The sequence below is a fragment of the Portunus trituberculatus genome, chromosome 50 (assembly GCF_017591435.1).
Source record: "Portunus trituberculatus isolate SZX2019 chromosome 50, ASM1759143v1, whole genome shotgun sequence".
Classification (NCBI taxonomy): domain Eukaryota; kingdom Metazoa; phylum Arthropoda; class Malacostraca; order Decapoda; family Portunidae; genus Portunus; species Portunus trituberculatus.
In genome coordinates, this window is record NC_059304.1 from 5,923,890 (window position 1) to 5,942,519 (window position 18,630).

The 18,630-nt window shown below is 41.9% G+C and overlaps 1 protein-coding gene across 1 annotated transcript in view; it reads left to right on the forward strand.

The window, feature by feature from the left end:
- The first annotated feature begins 329 nt into the window (after positions 1-329).
- Positions 330-18,630, forward strand: part of LOC123500002 — a 75,556-nt gene continuing 57,255 nt past the window's right edge. The window contains exon 1 of the mRNA XM_045248598.1: positions 330-1,289. Coding sequence (XP_045104533.1) covers positions 1,229-1,289 — 61 coding nt within the window. The 5' untranslated portion in view covers positions 330-1,228. The remainder of the gene's footprint in view (positions 1,290-18,630) is intronic.

Here is an 18,630-nt window from a genome sequence, read left to right on the forward strand (position 1 = left end):
ATACTTTCAAAACTTTTTACATATCCCGTACACCTTATTCACCCGTACACTGCAGCCTGCACTCACCATGTACTGGTGCAGGCAAGTAAAACATATAAAATTCGTATCCTGTGTCAGTCAACTTTAGGTAAAAAAAGAAAAATTATTGTATACTGTCTTCGCTCCTGTAACCTTCAGAAAATATAAAGTGCTGTTTCATACCTATGTTTAGATGTTAATAATTATATGATGCACGTAAAACAAAGCACCCAAAAAGAACGAGGGGAATGCTTGATTTCATATTCTTAGCCTCAGATTTGTAAGTAATTATGCTATGATACGATGCGACAGGTAAACAATAATGGTATAGTGTGTGTTGTGCTTCGTGCTCAGCCTTGCTTTAGCTAGCCCACGCCAGCTTCTCTCATCGCTGTCTGGGCCAGAAGTTCCAGTGTGGTAGGGTCACCTTTCTATTTTTCTGTCCCTTCGCAGTGTGAGGACGCGCTTCCCTTAGTAAGTTCAACCACGGCCAAGTACAATCCTGCAAAAGAAAAACACATTGATTCTCCTCCTTGTGGGCCGCAGCTGTGTCGGGGAGCCGAGGAGGAGCATGCGCAGGACTCTGCACTCTAGGCCAGAGGAAAGAGAATTATTGATCTCGTCTACCATTACAAAACTTTCTTCCTGACACGACTTGTTATTCCGGTTTAACATTTGTCTACAAAAGACAAGATTTAAAGGTTTCTTCTTCTCATCACAAGAGGAACGTGCATCTTTGACTGTGAGGGAATGCAGCCTTCGGCAACTTCGACCCGTCCAGTCCTTCGTGGGTTCACCAGGCGCTCGGCCTCCCAGTGTGGGTAGACGCTCAGTCGGGTGTAGGTGCGTCAGTCTCCATCTCGCCGGTGAGGAGGCTTTACCCAGCACTTCCTCTAGCGGATAGCAAGCGATCCCGCACGGTACTCCGGCGGGTGGATCAATCCTGTCGAGTGTTGTTGTCTCCAGACACTAAAACAGACCCTTGTCAGAAATTTAAACACGGGAAAGTAATATAAAACCCATTTAAGAGAGTGCATCACGCTGGGAGAATATTTCTATACATTAAGTACCGGTGAACTCCCCAAACTATGCCGCCAAAGAAGGGGAGTTGCAAGGAGTAACCTGTGCATAAGACAGACCAGTAAAGAGTGACAGACTCGCGCAGTGTGAGTCCAAGACAATCAAGAGGAGGATTACTTGCACCACAAACATGACACAGGGAAATATATCAAGACAGTTACTTCTGCTGCAAGTCCTCCTTACTCTGGGAGGTGAGTGGTTGGACCAAAGGTTTCTGCATTTTTTTTTTTCTCACTAATCTCTTGGTCAGTAGAGAGTGTATGACTTGGTGGTCTGCTGTGGCGCCGAGGGAGATGAGGCGATTAGCGATCACTGGTATGCCTTGGCGAACATCTTTTTATAGTATTGTTGCGTTAGATTTTTTTTGCTTCTGTGTCGCAAGTGAACATTCTGTGTTTATTTGTGTGTGTAGGGTTGTAGAGCGATTACTGTGAAGCGGTCTGGGGGAAATATTGTGTTGCGTTTTCCTTTGACTTATAAGAAGAGTACTCGAAAACCTTTGGAGCTAAATTGTAAATTGATATTGAGATGTGCGATTCTCGGTGAGCTGATAGTTATTATTCAAGGGATGTTGCTGATCCTGGGATCCCTGGTTGTGAAACGTTTTCGTGTGTGTGTGTGTGTGTATGTGTGTGTGTGTGTGTGTGTGTGTGTGTGTTTCAGTTTCACTGTTTGATCTGCTGCAGTCTCTGACGAGACACCCAGACGTTACCCTACGGAACGAGCTCAGAGCTCATTATTTCCGATCTTCGGATAGGCCGAGACCAGGCACACACCACACACCGGGACAACAAGGTCACAACTTCTCGATTTACATCTCGTACCTACTCACTGCTAGGTGAACAGGGGCTACACGTGAAAGGAGACACACCCAAATATCTCCACCCGGCCGGGGAATCGAACCCCGGTCCTCTGGCTTGTGAAGCCAGCGCTCTAACCACTGAGCTACCGGGCGTGTGTGTGTGTGTGTGTGTGTGTGTGTGCGCGCGCGCATTATAACATCAAATAGTAAGTAAACAAATAAATTTAACGAGTTCATGGTACAAAGGGAATAAGTAAACGGAGACTCGGATTACGAGAAAAAATAATGAATAAGTAAATAACTAAAATGGAGGGACGCTTGGCAAACTAAATTCATAGAAATGCTTTAACAGATGTAAGAAAAAAAATTATAAAATTTCATGCTCAACTGACAACTGCACAGCCACAAGAACAACAACAACAAACAACAACAACAACAACAATAACAGCAATAACAATAACTATAAATCAACATCATCGTTACTACGCTATTCAAGGCGCTGTGTACGATGACAATGACAACCAGATAACAATTTCGTACATATTTTTTCCTATGCATTTCTTTAAAACAACAAGCAGCAGCTTTTTCCCTCAGCAACCAAAAGCCTGCGGTTCTCCCGTGACTTTTCATTAATAAATAATGCGCATCGTCGTCACACATGTTACCTGCACCTCTTTTGAACACCTGTATTGGCAGTTCCATGGGAGAGCTGAGAGACACACTGCGTAGGAAAAATAGAATATGATATGGAAGAGATGTGTGAAAAGGGAGGATGAGAGCGAGACGTGCGATGTGGAGGAGGAGATGGAAGCGTGATGTGTGACAAGGAAGAAAGAGGGAGTAGGGAGTGAGTGAGTGATTGAGGTAAGGCGCCGCAAAAGCCTTGGTCATGGCGCCGCGGTGGAAAAGGGCGGAATACATGGCGTGAATCAGAGATGCGAGAAGGATATTTGGAAAGGGAGGAAAAGGGAGGGATGTGTGATGACAGAGATGGTGCTGGTCACTGTACTTGAAACTGCTCTTATAGCTTATACTGAAAATAAGCCTAAAGTTGTAAGAGGCTTATAGTAATGTTTGTTGAGGGGCAGCATTATCCTTGTCGTTACTGCAGCCTACGGACCTTCCAAATAACCTACAAAAGGACTCTGTTGACATGTTATTACGTATAAAAGTACTTAAAACAGACTAGTTTACCATCCACATAAATATAACGAACAGAAGGCTTTTAACAATTATTAGTAGAAGATAGTACCATTCTATATAGTCACTGCAGCCTACACAACTTGCTATGAAGTTACAAAACGTCACAGTGAAGCGCTTTCCCTCTCACTGAAGATTCCCGACCTACCAATTGCCATGCCGCTGCTTCCCCGCCTTTCCAGCCTCCATATGCGCAGCAAGTGTTACATGGCATCACTGGATTCATAGAACCAACTGAAAGTAACTGAAATAAGTTTGGCGATTTTTTTTTATATATCTAGCTGTTTCGCTTTATTATTTTTTTCAGTATTTGAGTTAAAAACAACTTACTGAATCCTAAAAAAAAAAAAAACCGGCACTTTTGCGCGGCTCCAATGTGCAGAACATCTCTACAGGCATGAGGTTTATGATGTCCCTTTACATTGTGCAGTAATGGATCCTTCACATGCCATGGGCTAGACTCGCACTTCATCGCGTCACGTCACACTATATTCATCTTTTTGTCTCCAGAGATGATTTGTTATTTATGATCTACAGATAAGTAAGATATACTGATCAATCTCACTTGCTTTTTATTTATTCTACTGAATCAAATGAGAAATAATAGATGTGAAGAAAGACGGGCAAATATCTTGAGATGAGTAAAAAAAAAGTTACATGCCTCCTTATTGGACATTATCTCTTTTTTTTTTTTTTTGTACATTAAACACATTTTCATAATCACTATTATGATGACGTGATCCAGCGCTTCCATAAAAGGGGAGTTTTCAATCAAAGAAAAATACGAGATGCAAATGACATGACAAGCACGCCAGAACAATTGCGTTGGCATTTGGTTAAGTTTTTTCACATGTTCACGTGTGTCGAAGGCAGCCGAGTCTCGGTAATCAGTTATGCCCAAAAGTAATTTTATTCGATGATTATTTGATAAAAGCCAGGAGCAAGCGAGGGTCATGGCCGCGCCAGGTGGTAATGAAGATTGGTGAAAATAATTGGCAGGATAGGTATTAAGCACTCCAATGAAAAGAAAAGAAGGATGTGAGATAGACGTGCACAGACCACTGATCCTCGCAACCCAGTGTGTGTGTGTGTGTGTGTGTGTGTGTGTGTGTGTGTGTGTGTGTGTGTGTGTGTGTGTGTGTGTGTGTGCGGGTAGGCGCGTGACATGCGTGATGATGTACAATATATACTAGGATAAACTGGCAGGCAGACAAATGGATAAACATTATATTAACAGACATATGAAATATAGTTTGATGGATAGAACTAAGGCAGGTAATGAGAGTGTGTGTGTGTGTGTGTGTGTGTGTGTGTGTGTGTGTGTGTGTGTGTGTGTGTGTGTGTGTGTGTGTGTGTGTGTGTGTGTGTGTGTGAGAGAGAGAGAGAGAGAGAGAGAGAGAGAGAGAGAAAGATGAATCTCTTACGGGAAAAAGTATTATTCATAAAACATGGATGTACGAAATGCCAGAAGTGTAAAGTAATCCATGAATGGCAGTACATCGGAGCTTACTATAAATAAAATAAAAGTTTTGAAAAAAAAACATAAAACAGTAAAGGAAAAAGAAAGAAAAAAAGCTCCCTCACCCCTGGCCGAGCAATATGTTAACTGGCAGTGCCTGCGATCAGCAATATTTGACAATACAGTTCACGAATTTAGAGTTACAATTTAGTGTCCAATACAATAAAACAAATCAGCCTGGACGAGATAGCGACTGATATAGGGAAAGTGGCTTAGCTGTCACCCACCAGAAAGTGTGCTTCACCATTCTCGTTCCTGTGTGTGTGTGTGTATGTGTGTGTGTGAGTGTGTGTGTGTGTGTGTGTGTGTGTGTATGTGTGTGTACGCTCGCGCGTGCGTTCTTATCTTCACTTCTTCTAGGTCAACTTTGATTGTAAAAAAAGTAATATCGTGATGATAAAAGAAATACAGAAAAAGGAGAGACAGAAAAATTTCTTTAAAACAACGAAAGAATAACCAAGAGAAAGAGACAAATGGAAACTGAGACAGAGAAATAGAGAAAAATAAATTACAGGGATTTAGCTGCGATGGGAAGAATGGGTTTGAGGATTAATGAAGAGATAAGAAGAGAAAAAAAAATGTACTTAGTGAGAAAAAGAAATGAGGAAGACAAGGGAGGGGCCGAGGACAACCCATAAAAAGAGCAACATAAGAACATCAAAGCGACGGAAGGATCGTAAGGGCAAGACACAAGATACCGGTGGGGAGGAGAGAGTCGTTCAGAGATTGTGGACGGGAGATCTTGGAGACAATCCCAAACCTAAGACGAGGGAGATAAGTAAGAGGAGGAGGAGGACTGGGAAGGATAAAGGAATATTGTGCTGACAAATACATTTTTTTTTTTTTATATATCTCAATTAACTGACTTTTTTTTTCTCACCGGAAGAAATTCAACATCGCTCTATGTAAACGTGCTCTCTAATGCATATACAACTTCACGTTAGCTTCCCTTTTACTGACACTTTATTGCGTTTTCATCAAAGTGCGTCAGGAAGTGGTGCTCTCAAAGGCATCTCGTTGTCAGCTGCATCTAACATTACTGGCAGAAAGTGGAACAGAACCCCAATCCCATGAAACCCTGAACCTAACTGTATGTATAGAAAATAAGAAAAAAAAATTACAGTAACAGTAGTAGAAGAAGTAGTAGTAGTAGTAGTAGTAGTAGTAGTAGTAGTAGTAGTAGTAGTAGTAGTAGTAGTAGTAGTAGTAGTAGTAGTAGTAGTAGTAGTAGTAGTAGTAGTAATAATAGTAGTAGTAGTAGTAGTAGTAGTAGTAGTGGTAGTAGTAGTAGTAGTAGTAGTAGTAATAATAGTAATAGTAGCAACAATAGTACCAATAGTGGTAGTACAGTAGCAGCGGGAACAACAGTAGCAGTAATAGTAGCAATTGCAGTAGCAGTAGTTATAGTAGCAAATGATGATGATGATAATGATGATGATGATGATGATATTAATAATAATAATAATAATAATAATAATGATAATGATGATGATAATAATAATAACAATAATAGGAAAACACCGTGATGTCGGTGAATTCGAAGGCTCCTCGTGTTGTCTTCCAACACACTCCTTTGCGTGGCTCATCCGCAGTCCGGTGACATATTCCATTTGGCCACGTCACGCAGGCTGTCGGGACTCCTGAGTTATCATTTCATGGTACACAGTGTTGGCCTCGCTCTGGGAATGACTGGGGCAAACCCGCTGCCAGGAACTGACGATGGCCGGGACTTGCATCTCGTATAGAAAACGAGAAAGCAAACGGAGCGGACAGGCAAAAACCGCTTTCAATCTTTTCTCGTTACTTATCAAGTTCTATGAAAGGTTCGGTAGAAGTAAGTCAGTGGAAATTTTAGCACTTAGAATAATTCTCTGTTCTCTTTTACAGCTTATCTTAAGAGCATCAGTTGAACAAAAAGAAATAGAAAAAAAATACTCAAAGTAAGCTTGAGATGTGATGGAAAAAAACTTCATGATTGTGATATAACGTGTGGGATAAAGGCCAATGCTGACGGCCCGGATTGTTTTTAAATATTTCATTAGCTTCTATACTCGAAACAAGTAGCTCAGCATGTTTTATATCATCGCAAAGAAACTTAGACGGAAGGAGGTATGGAATGATGCACCACAGGATTTGATCTGAAGCTCAAAGACAGTGCAAGGCTACTGCCATTGTTGTTGGTTACATCGCGGTGACTTGAAGGTTAACACCTTGCACAAACAGATATGGAAAAAGAGAGGTTATAAAGTTCAAACTAAAGTTAGGGGATTCCAACGCTGCTGGTGGAGGGGTGCAGCATTCCTGACAAGGCTCGTTCCCTCATGGCGGTAGGGGCACCACATAGACGATGTTCGACGGGCCAGCCATCCTGATGCTCTTTCCTACTCGATCTTACTAAATAACATACAGGTCACAATGTAATGGATGCTATGCGAAAATTAGTCACTGTTACATGTAAAATTACACTTTAAATTTTGTGAAAAAAAAAAATCTGCCTCTTCATCTTAGCGGCGTGATTCAAGATGGGCGACACAATGAGGCAAATGCATTGATATTGCATTTGAAAATTGAATATAATAATTCCACTGTATATTGAGTGAGCCACAATAAGAGAGAAGTATATACGGTTCAAAGCTTGTAGTAGTTTAAGAGATGCACATTGAAATTATTCGACTGAAATGTCACATGAAACCCGCAGTGCCGCATCATATCGCTGTGAGGAACATCATGTTTCAGTGTGTTGGTGACATCCTGGACGAACTTACGGTATGCTATTTTGTATTCAGTAAATAACCTTTTTTGTTCTGACTTAAAAGAATGATTCTGAACACTATATTCATTTAATCTCAGAAAGTTTCCACATTGTTTTATATGTAAACTCTTCACATTAAAAATGAAAATGCAATTCGTAACGGAAGCTCAGCTTCTGTACACAAAATCTTCTGTGTTTTCAAAAGTGAAGGTCTCATGCTCGCATCAACAACACTGAATCGACCGAAAGGTTAAAGATAACACTATTTTCTTTAAGAAAACTTTTCACTTTATCAAAATCTCAACAAGCAACATTACAGTAATTCTGGAAGGTAGGACAAGATAATTCTGACTCCTCATATCAAAGTTGTGGCAGGAATGGACTTGGATCTTTTATTTTCGACTAGTGGAAACTTTTAGTATTTATTCGATGCTCAAAATTGCAAAATACTCGTAAGTTAATTTTGCACAGGTTACTGATCAGTTACTATTTTCCTTAAATTGCTTTACAACTAACTAAACAGCTCAAAGCAATTTAGCATGAGAACCGAATTCTGTCTCTGATAATTCATTTTCTAATCTGATTTCTTTCACACTGACAAGCGAGGCGAGGCACTGTGTATAATGTAAATTCTTGGTATTTGTTATATATGGTTGCGTGATACTGAAAAGAAAGCGTATGGCATTTGTGGTGTTCCAATAAGTACTTCCTTGTTTTCTCTAAATATTGAATTGAAATAGCATTATAGTTACTAGGTATACAACCTGTATTTTCCTTCCCGCTCCCTCCTCTATAGAGTCTTTCAGGCAATGTGGTTTTATTTCTCCGACTCCCTGCAGACTGAGGAGTGATAAGTCAACATTTCACGGTACGAGACAGGCAGTGCGTCAAGTCAGAGCTTCGCCTAAACAACACCAGCGCCGCCTGCTTCCACCATCCTCTCCTCGACTTGGCTCTTTGTTATCGTGGAAAAGGATGAAGACAAAAAAAAAAAAAAATCGTCTTCGTCTCCATCTCTTGTCTACTTCAACAACACAACGCGAATACTTTTCTCGAACAAAAAGTTTATAACGTGAGTAGTACGTTTTGAAAATGGTGCTACATTTACATAATGAGTAACAATTTCTATGTATATAGTGGGATACAATGGCAGGAAATTACATAACGATTCCTATACCCCTGTACCGAGTTCACGCTGAGACCGTCCCGTTAGCTATATCTCTGGTGCTCAGAACACTGTAGCTACGAACCTGAGAAACACTTACACAATTACAGCAAAATTAAAATAACTCACTTTTTTACGTAAAAAAAATAAATAACTCCCAATAATTCAAATAAGTGTGTATTTCTTATCAATATTTTTTTTTGCATCATACATGAATGCATTTACCTTCACACTATATCTTTATTTTACGGGTTATTTTTCCTTCTTTCTTTCAATTCACGGAGGAATATTACTTTTTTGTCACCACAATTCACATGGAGGAAGGATTTTTGTGGTAATAAATCTTTCTCTCAGAGCCAACCAACACCACGCTTGTTCCCTTCTCTTGCAGCTGGGTAAGGAAAGGGGGGAGATGATGAAGATAACGTGAGAAAGAAGAATAAGAACAAGAAAAATAAAGGAGGAAGTGAATGAGGGAAAACGAAAGAAGAAAAAAAAAGAAAAATATGCGTTTGCTGGAGGAGATATGAGGAGAGGAGAAGGAGAAGGAAAAGGAAGAGGAAGATGCGGAGGAGGCAAGAATGGGGGGTATTGGGGTTTAGGGAAGAAGATAATCGAAGCAGGAAGAGAGAGAGAGAGAGAGAGAGAGAGAGAGAGAGAGAGAGAGAGAGAGAAAGAGACTGGTGGACGATAAGACGCAGTAAGTACGAAGGAAAGATTGAAATGTTTTAGGAAGTGATGAAGGAGACGAAGAATGGCGTTGATAAAATGGAAAAAAAAAGAGAGAAAAGACGAAAGAAAAAAGAAATGTCAGCCTCACTCAAGGGTGATAACGAAGGAAAAGAAAGTACGCATAGTGGAGAAGGAGCGAGAGGAAAGAAAAAAAAAAAAAAAAAAAAGAAAAATGAAGCAGCAGCTGAGTATGAGATTGTGTTGAGCAAGGAGGGAGAGGCTCAGGTGTGGGAGGGGAGAGAGTGAGAGAGAGGCAAGAGAAGAGGAGGAGGAGGAGGAGGAGGAGGAGGAGGAGGAGAGGAAACATGGAGGAATGACAGGAGGGAAGGGAGGGATGGATGGATGAAGGGAAGGAGGGGAGGGGTGAGTGTGAGGAGAATGGAGGAGAGAATAGAAGCGAGGATTTAGAACGAAGGAATGGAGGGAGGCTATGCCGGGAGGAGGGAGGAGATTGTGTGGATGTAGTGAGAAAGGAGGAGGAGGAGAAGGCGGAGGAGTAAGAGGTTTGCAAGACGTGTGGAGGAGTGAAGGAAGTTGTGCAGAGTGTTTAGGAGTGTGGCGGTGGCAGTGGGTTGTGGAGGGGAGTGGAAGGTGTGGAGAGCCGTGGTAGAGGTGTGACAAAAGAAGGAACATACAACATTGCCTGACATTCGCACAAAGGAACGCTACGTTTAACATTCATATTACCTATTATACTTAAAATATGCACTTGTGATTCTACATTTTTGCTATTTTGAGCCATTTATTTTTCTATTTGCATAATATAAGATGTATGTATGAATATCGTTCATGTATTATTTAACACACTTATTTTACTTTATTTCTGAAGAAATGCTCTTGTAATTCTACTTTTTGTTATGTTAAACTTTATACCATGTATTTTACTTTTAAGGTCCTATTTTGGGTGGCTGAAAATACAGTTATATTTTCTAAAGCTTTTATATTTCGTGTTCTTTAAAATATGTCCTTGCTTTTTATTTTTATTTCTTTAAATATGTATTTATTTCTTGCTATCTAAACTATATATTATCTATTTTACTTTTAAGGCTGACAATTAACGCAGGGGAATGTATCGTCATCTTTTATGTATGTCATGATGATCAAACAAACAAAGAGCATTTCTACATACAACGCATGACGACATAGTGCTAGGTGATGGATGACGGTCGCTTCCTTAACGCCGTGGCCGAGAAGGATGAGGTGTACACGCCTGCGTTCATTGTGTGTAGGCTAAGTAAAGACTGAGAAGGGAATATGTAATACAAGGAAATAAAAAGTGGCTGCTGTGAAATCACGTGATAATAATGATAATGAAGATGACGGAAAGATTGTTAAGAAAGGTGAGAATATTGGATAAGGAGATGCAAAGTAATGTTTGAAACTCACAATGGTGCTAGAAAATATTAAAAAAAGGATCACAGTTATCATACTGTAACTACATACTTGTCGCCTTTCCCTCCACTGGAACTTCCGCTCATCATTGCTCCATAACACAGAACTCGTGCACACTAGTACTAGTAAGAAGCAAATAGTTCAGAGTCCTGCCCTCGCCGCTACTCACCTTGCCCTGCACGTACCAGGGGCTGGCACGTACCCTAAGTTATGGTCTGCTCCACCCTGACTGTGGTTTCCTCAGTAGAGAATCTTTTTATATAACGATTTCTTTATTTACTTTCATATTCCTTAGTTCTCTTCATTATCGAGATTTTAGCTTGTAAACTATTTTCATCCAGATTATATTCTGTATGACGTCGATAAGATATTTCTTTAGAAAATTAACAGATAACGAGTATTTACACCAGATGGTAAGTTGGACACATGCATTCACTTAATTACGGCGAAATGAAGCACACAGCAAGCAGGAACGTTTTTAGAAATGACGATGTCTTATATGGAAGGAGAAGAAGCCTTCGTCGCGCCCCTCGGGATAACCCTTTCATTCCCTCTAAGTGAGACATGTGGCCTATGTTTGTTCAGGTAAGGGGAATGGAAAGCCTGGCAAGGTCTTCCTTAAGAATGAAGAGCAGCACTCCACCCGCCGCCAGCAGTGCCAAAGAGTAAAGTCTTCGCAGGAGTGATGAAAAGTGGAAGCGGTTTTTACTTCTTTCCTTTCGTATTGCACGACATTTAGTCTAATGGGACCGGCATTCTAATGTAAACGATGTCTGCAAGGTCCGACCATCATGCTCACAGAAAAACAACGCTCACAACGACTGGAGGAAATGTTAGAATACGACGAAAAAAGCCGCGGAAATCTGAGTGAAGAAGAGGGAAAGTGAGCGCGCGGGGGAAAGGCTCCTCGGGATGGGAAATTTATGCCCCTTCTGAGGACCTGTCAGGGAGCCTCGGCGTCCCTGTCGGGGGATGACTGGTCTTCGGGAGATCCATCACCTTATGCGTCACCGAGAACCAGATGAGGCTGAAACTGATGGTGATGATAGTGGTGGTGATGGTGATAGTAGTGGTGGTTGTGGGTATGATGGTGACACTACAAAGAACAACAAGAAGACTCGCGAATGAATGGAATGAATGGCAGTGAATATATTCATGACTTTGATTAATGTTTCCGGAATTTTGAGCCGCCGTCAGCAATTCATTCTTTCCTCGACTCACTGCTTTCCTCACTCCGGCGTTCCAATGTTGTATTACCATAGTTCTTATTCTCTATTACTCTTCGTTATTACCTTCTTAGTTACTACAGGGTCAAGAAGCATCTATTTTCTCTCTCTAACCTTTTTTTCTGTCACGCACTACATTGACAAAGTGAGGGCATGAAAAGATATATAAAGCAATTCATATTTTATTAAAAGACAGACGAATGTGCAAATGACTTTTCTTTATGCGATTTCTTTTTTTTTTTCACTTTAATCACCATTCATATCAAACTCATTACAGTTCTGGTGTTTTCTCACTTTCCTTTCCTCATCAGCTATTCATATAATTCCTTTCTCTCTCTCTCTCTCTCTCTCTCTCTCTCTCTCTCTCTCTCTCTCTCTCTCTCTCTCTCATACAAGTGATTTTTCCTTAGTACATGCATGTTTTCTTTTATGTCATCATTTCATCATTTTATTTTATTTTCTATCTTCTTTTTTCATTAAGTAGCGATGGTGAATTTATCCCCGAGCTCTTTATACACGGAGACAACACTTTCTCATCAGGAAATCGGATTTTTGTATCCCACACTTCACGAAACCTAGTGACGTTCTTACCTCGCCTTAAGAATGAAGAAGGAACAAAAAAAAAAAAAAAGTTGTCTTCTCTTCCTGTCCTTTTCTTTTTCTTTTTCTTTTTTTATATTGTATCAAGGTGGTGGAGCGGATTTACGACAGGGGAGGGAGTTCAGGGGTGATAAGAGGTGGATGCTTTTATGGTGGAGGGATGAGGGGTGGAGGAGATGTGAGTGGGAAATATGAGGTGCAAGGTGCAGGGTTCTATGCCGCGAAGGCTGTGGGCAGAAATATAGGGTAATGGTGATGTTTTATGGATGAGAGAGAGAGAGAGAGAGAGAGAGAGAGAGAGAGAGAGAGAGAGAGAGAGAGAGAGAGAGAGAGAGAGAGAACCATTTTTCTTGAAGGAGTTTCCTCTTGTTCTTCTAGGAACCAGTTTCTCTTGCCGAAAAGCAGTTAATCATATTTTGTCTCCTTTGGCTTTTTCAACAGTATAGCACAGTACAGTACTGAGAAGCACGACACAGCCAGCACGACACATTGAACTGACATGTCTATATGAGCCACGATATTGGATATTTCCGTTATTTCGTATAAAGAAGCAAAAAACTAACCTTGTATAAAAATGAATTTATTATTTTTTCGGTGCCTAGTTTTGCACGATTATTCCCCTACTTCGCAAACAATTCCATCGGCTTTGCATAAAGCCCAATATAAGGTAACTTTCTGTCGTCCGTTGACGGGGCCAGCTAACTTCACGTTATGGGAAAAGTTTTGTTGTCTCGAGTTGGTGACCCACGGAGGAGTCAGGATGAGGAGCTTCGCTGCTTATGTCGCGGGATCGGCTCCTGATCGGTCTAGGATCATTTCGTCACTCGCGAAGAAACATTCCCTTCATCGTTCGCAATGACATGCTCCTTTCTGGTACTTGGTACAAATATTTTGAAATGTTTACGTCTAACAAAGGTAATCTTCAACTCTGAAATGTCAAGAGCAGGTAAGAAATTCCAGCGAGGGTCCGGCAGAAGTTGATATCTATAAAGAATTTCCACCTCATTCTTGTGGCGCCAGCTTTGGTGACACAAAATAATACGGAAACTAAAACCCTCTTTTAAAGCCTTTCGTAAGGAAGTCCTGCTGCTGACTTTAATTCCTGAGTGGTCAAAGTTTCGTTGGTTTTTAACTCCAACTTGGCCCGAACACACAGACTCGGTGTTTGCCCACCAAATAACTACCATTACTGGACCGACGAGACCTGAGGCCCCAAAATTCATTCTCGGGAAGAGTTGCAAGCCAGAGAGAAAATACTTGAGGGAAGTTTTTTGCTGAAAATGTGTTGTTCCTGCACCTCGACGCCTTTATGGAGGAGAACGCCATAAGGTTCTCGCCGGGGAGGAAAGAATATGAGGATTAGTGTTGGGAAAATGGATTGTGAAGAGGAGAGTCTAAGGGGAGGGAAGTCTGGAGGGTGGATGGTGAAGAGGATGAGTCTAGTCTAGTACGTAAGGTGTGATAAGTGGTGAAGAGGAGAGGGCAAGTTGGTGAGAAACAAGGGAATCTAACCTCGAGAGACGGGGAGAGGTAAAAAGCAGCGGCAGTAGGAAGGACACTCACTAAAGAGCAAGGTGGTAACAGCGGGTGGGTAGAAGAATGTGGTGCAGCTGAAATTTGCCACAAGAAAGTGCTGGTCCGCGTGTGTTGTTGGCGGTGAAGATGGCGCGATTCCCGGTGCTGAGCGACGTACGTACATACCATCACCACCACCATCGCCCTTACCATTATTACCATTTTCACCACAACTACGTACTTTAGAGTCACCCATGTAATAACCCCATTGTCACTACCATCATCACTATAAAGGCACACTCCTTACCACTGCCATCACCATCACATCATCATTTCCTTCACTCTTCATCATCATCAGATCCACCATTACCACCACCGCCACTACCGCCACCATCACCATTACTCCCGAAGTTTTACCATTAAGATCACCATATTTCTTTCCATTACAACAAACTCCCAATCCACCACCACCACCACTACCACTGCCATCATCACCAAGTCTGCCCACCTTTATTCACGTCGAAGAGAGCATTATTAGTGAACCCGAGGGAAGGTACTGAGGTGAACTGAAAGGGTCACGCCGCGGGGGATTAAGAGTACCGTTACATAACTTGAGGAAGAGTGTAATTAATTCATTGATTTCTACTCCTATGATTTTGCGGCGCCTCAGGATAAAAAGGGAGCGTTATGCAAGGATGCACCACCACTGAAACTGGCATTATTCTTGATCTAAGTTTGAGAGAGAGAGAGAGAGAGAGAGAGAGAGAGAGAGAGAGAGAGAGAGAGAGAGTATATGTGTGTGTGTGTGTGTGTGTGTGTGTGTGTGTGTGTGTGTGTGTGTGTGTGTGTGTGTGTGTGTGATTCACCTCGGTCGTCTACTGGTCACCCAGCCAGTCTTCCCCATTACGGAGCGACCTTAGAGCTCATAGACCGATCTTCGGGTAGGACTGAGACCACAACACACTCCACACACCGGGAAAGTGAGGCCACAACCCCTCGAGTTACATCCCGTACCTATTTACTGCTAGGTGAACAGGGGCCACACATTAAGAGACTTGCCCATTTGTGTCTGTGTGTGTGTGTGTGTGTGTGTGTATACCCATCTAATTTAACAACAATGGCACTGGTATTTCTCAAAGCAAGCATAGAATTACTATCAGTTCTTGCTAACACTCTGCAATCAGAAACCGGCCCAAGCATAATAACAGCACAAAGCAGAAATACTGTCCACTTGCCACTAAATAAAACATGAGATTCCATTGCATATTAAATTCAAAGCCACTGAAGTTATTTATTCTTTGGGTATTTATCGATTCCTAAGTTCAATTAGTCAATGTTTCACCAGCTGCAATATAAATGAAGGAATAAAGCTAAAAAAAAAGGCCAGATTTTTACAAAGGAATGTCGATTGTTATTATCTATATATATACTTGCGATGAATTATTTATCTTATATTGAAGAGGCTACTGAGGCGATGTGGACACAGCTGATGGCGAATCCAGTAAATCAAATTCCAGCTAGAGAAAAATACGAAAGGCAAGGACTGAAGGCAAGGGGAGTGAGGGAGAGGGACGGTAAATATAGCCGGAGGGAAAAGAGAGTGGAAAGGAACAAAGGCGACGACCCAGCGAAAGAAAATAAAGAATGGAAGAAAGTGAGAGAGGAAGAAAGGGGGAAGATAGATAAAGACTAGATACTGGAAGAGAGAGAGAGAGAGAGAGAGAGAGAGAGAGAGAGAGAGAGAGAGAGAGAGAGAGAGAGAGAGAGAGAGAGAGAGAGAGAGAAAATAATCAGTAATATAATTTGGAAGTCAGTGTAATTAAGAAAATGACAGAAACGTGGAATCAAATATATTTTCAATTCGCAACAGGGAGAAGAATACGGAGACAAGCAGAAGGGAGAGCGGAGGAGAGAAGCAAAGAGAGGAGAACGGGGAAGAGATATTCAACCTAAGGCCTCAAGAAAGGGGAAAAGTAAAAGACGTGAGGATGCAAGATAACTGAATAGATTATAGAAGACGAGGGGAGGATGAGAAGGTGAAGGAGACAAGATGAAGAGTTAAGTGACTGACAGATGAGGAGGGAACGTGCCCCTGAAGACACTGACGAATAAAAATGAGGAATTACGGGAGAAGAGCAAAAGACGAGGGTGAGAGAGGGATAAGCAAGGACGACACAAGAAAGAGGATAAAGTGGGATGGTTACATTTAAACTTATAATCCAGAAAAAAAAAGTAAACACGAAGAAAGACACCTGATAAACCTAACATCATTTACTTGGCCAAACTTCCTCACTCCTTGTCCTTTCTTCCTTCCTACCTTCCTTCCTTCCTTCCCCTCCCTCTTACACACTTTCCCCTATCTCTAACCATTCCCTCCTCCACTAACGCTCCGTATCCTTCTTCAGCCATGAACCGAAGAGTCACCCAGGAGCTGTAAACTAAAACCGTGTCGCTGTGGCCGCCCCATAACCCGGATTTAATAGGATAATAAGTCAAAGCTGCCTCGCCCGCCTGCACGCATAATGTCAGTCGCCGTGCCTCCCATCCCTCTCTCGTTAAGGCTTCTCCCCCACACTCACCCCGCGTCGCCGCCAAGAGTGTGTGTGTGTGTCGGGGTGGGGATATGAGGGGACCAGGAGAGAGAGAATCGTATAACTATAGTCGTGAGTCTGCGATTCAGCGTTTTAAGCTCCACGGAGAATAGCTCTGCGGATTCCCAGGTCGAGGGGTAATGGTGGGGAAAGATGGTGATGATGGTGATGGTGGTGATGGTTCCTACGTTTCTTTTCTCTCGCTCGTAAGTTTTTTTTTTTTGTATCCATTGTGGTTTGTGTTGAGGGTTGGAAGAGAGAGAATAGCTTTGTTTATGGTTAATGCAGCCTTCGTTATGGTTGAGGTGTATCTCTCTCTCTCTCTCTCTCTCTCTCTCTCTCTCTCTCTCTCTCTCTCTCTCTCTCTCTTTTCGTAGTACGTATCAATTGTTTTGTTTTCACACAGTTTGATATTACAAAAAAATATATATATGAAAGGAAAAATATTGCAAAAAAGGCATTAACGTGTCAACCCATCAAAACCAGAGAGAAAGAGAGAGAGAGAGAGAGAGAGAGAGAGAGAGAGAGAGAGAGAGAGAGAGAGAGAGACAACCGCCCCCAACCTAGCAGCGCGAAGTGGTTAATAATATTTAGCCCATTATATTCACCCTTCGCTACATCGCACCTAACAGTTAACAGGCTGAGGGATGTTACCTGCAATTTTCAGGAGGTTTGTGAGGCCCAGGTGCTCCAGTGTCATCAGGCTCCATAAAATTTCCAGCCCTGCCCGTAAAGGTAAACACTGTCATCACCAGAAAACGAAGGCATATTATTTTTTTTCCCCTTTTAGTCTATGGTTGCAAAAAAAAAAAAAAAAAAAAAAAAAAAAAAATGGCTCCAGTGATGTTATGCGCCATACGTGTATAGCCTCTGTGTCGGTGTTGTGGAAGGTATGGAGAAGGCATTTTCACCCTTTTTTTTCTGCCCACACAGTAAATGGATCTGGATGGAAATTGTAGACGAGGAGTAAACTGAAACGAGTCGGGTGAATGACTGGGAGTTTGAATTGCTGCGGAAGTAAATTTTTAGGTTCGTCTCTCTCTCTCTCTCTCTCTCTCTCTCTCTCTCTCTCTCTCTCTCTCTCTCTCTCTCTCTCTCTCTCTCTCTCTCTCTTTCTATCTATCTATCTATCTATCTCCTAGAATATAAATGGCGGAAGACAGGATTCATTGCAGTACCGAACACCAGGAGAAGGAAGATAGGAAGCAAGACGAGGTGGAATACAAAGGGGAAGAGAAAGAAAGACATGGAGAGGGGATGAGAGTGGTGATGTTTGAATGTGAAAAGGAGAGCAGGGTTAGGGGAGAGGCAGGAAAGAAAAGTGTGTTAGGGTAGCATAGGTTGAGCCTGTCCCTTCAAGGAGAACAACGCAAATACACGCTGAGCCACTAGCATTTCCCTCTCCTCTTCCTCATCCTCCTCCTCCTCCCAAAAGTCTATATGAATACGTGATGATAACCAAAGAAGGTGATGAAAAGTTACCTGTTTAGATACAGTTGGTAAGAAGATTACGAGGAGCATGTTGTGATGATAAATTCCAGCAACAAAGGTGAAGGTGCGCATGTTCCAAAAGGTTTACGGACGTGGAAGAAAAGCCAAAGGTGAATTCCAGGCACACTCCAACTCGCTCAGGCCGTGGGTGTCGTCTTGCGGAAGAGACAATCAATAACTCGTGCCGGTGTGTATGTGTGCGTGTGTGTGCGTGTGCTTTTGCTTTGCTTTTGCTTGGCTTGGCTTGCCTTTGCCTCGCCTGCCCCTCCTTGTCCTGCGTGTGAGCGAGGAGCGGCTTTCCAAGGCTATGCTGGACGGTAAACATGTGTGACTTATTGCTTACTCTCCTCTATGATTGCTGCAGATCCTTGTGTGTTTAAGAGGGGTAGAAAAATACATATAATACTTGAAAATAACCCCAACTCTGTCCATTTGTTTTCATGTGTTTTTCTCGAGTCCTACTTAGAGTGATGTTTTCCATATTTAAGCAAGAAAAAGTGGATGTAATGAGGAAAAGTTCAATACTTGCTTTCAGCGTTTCTTACAC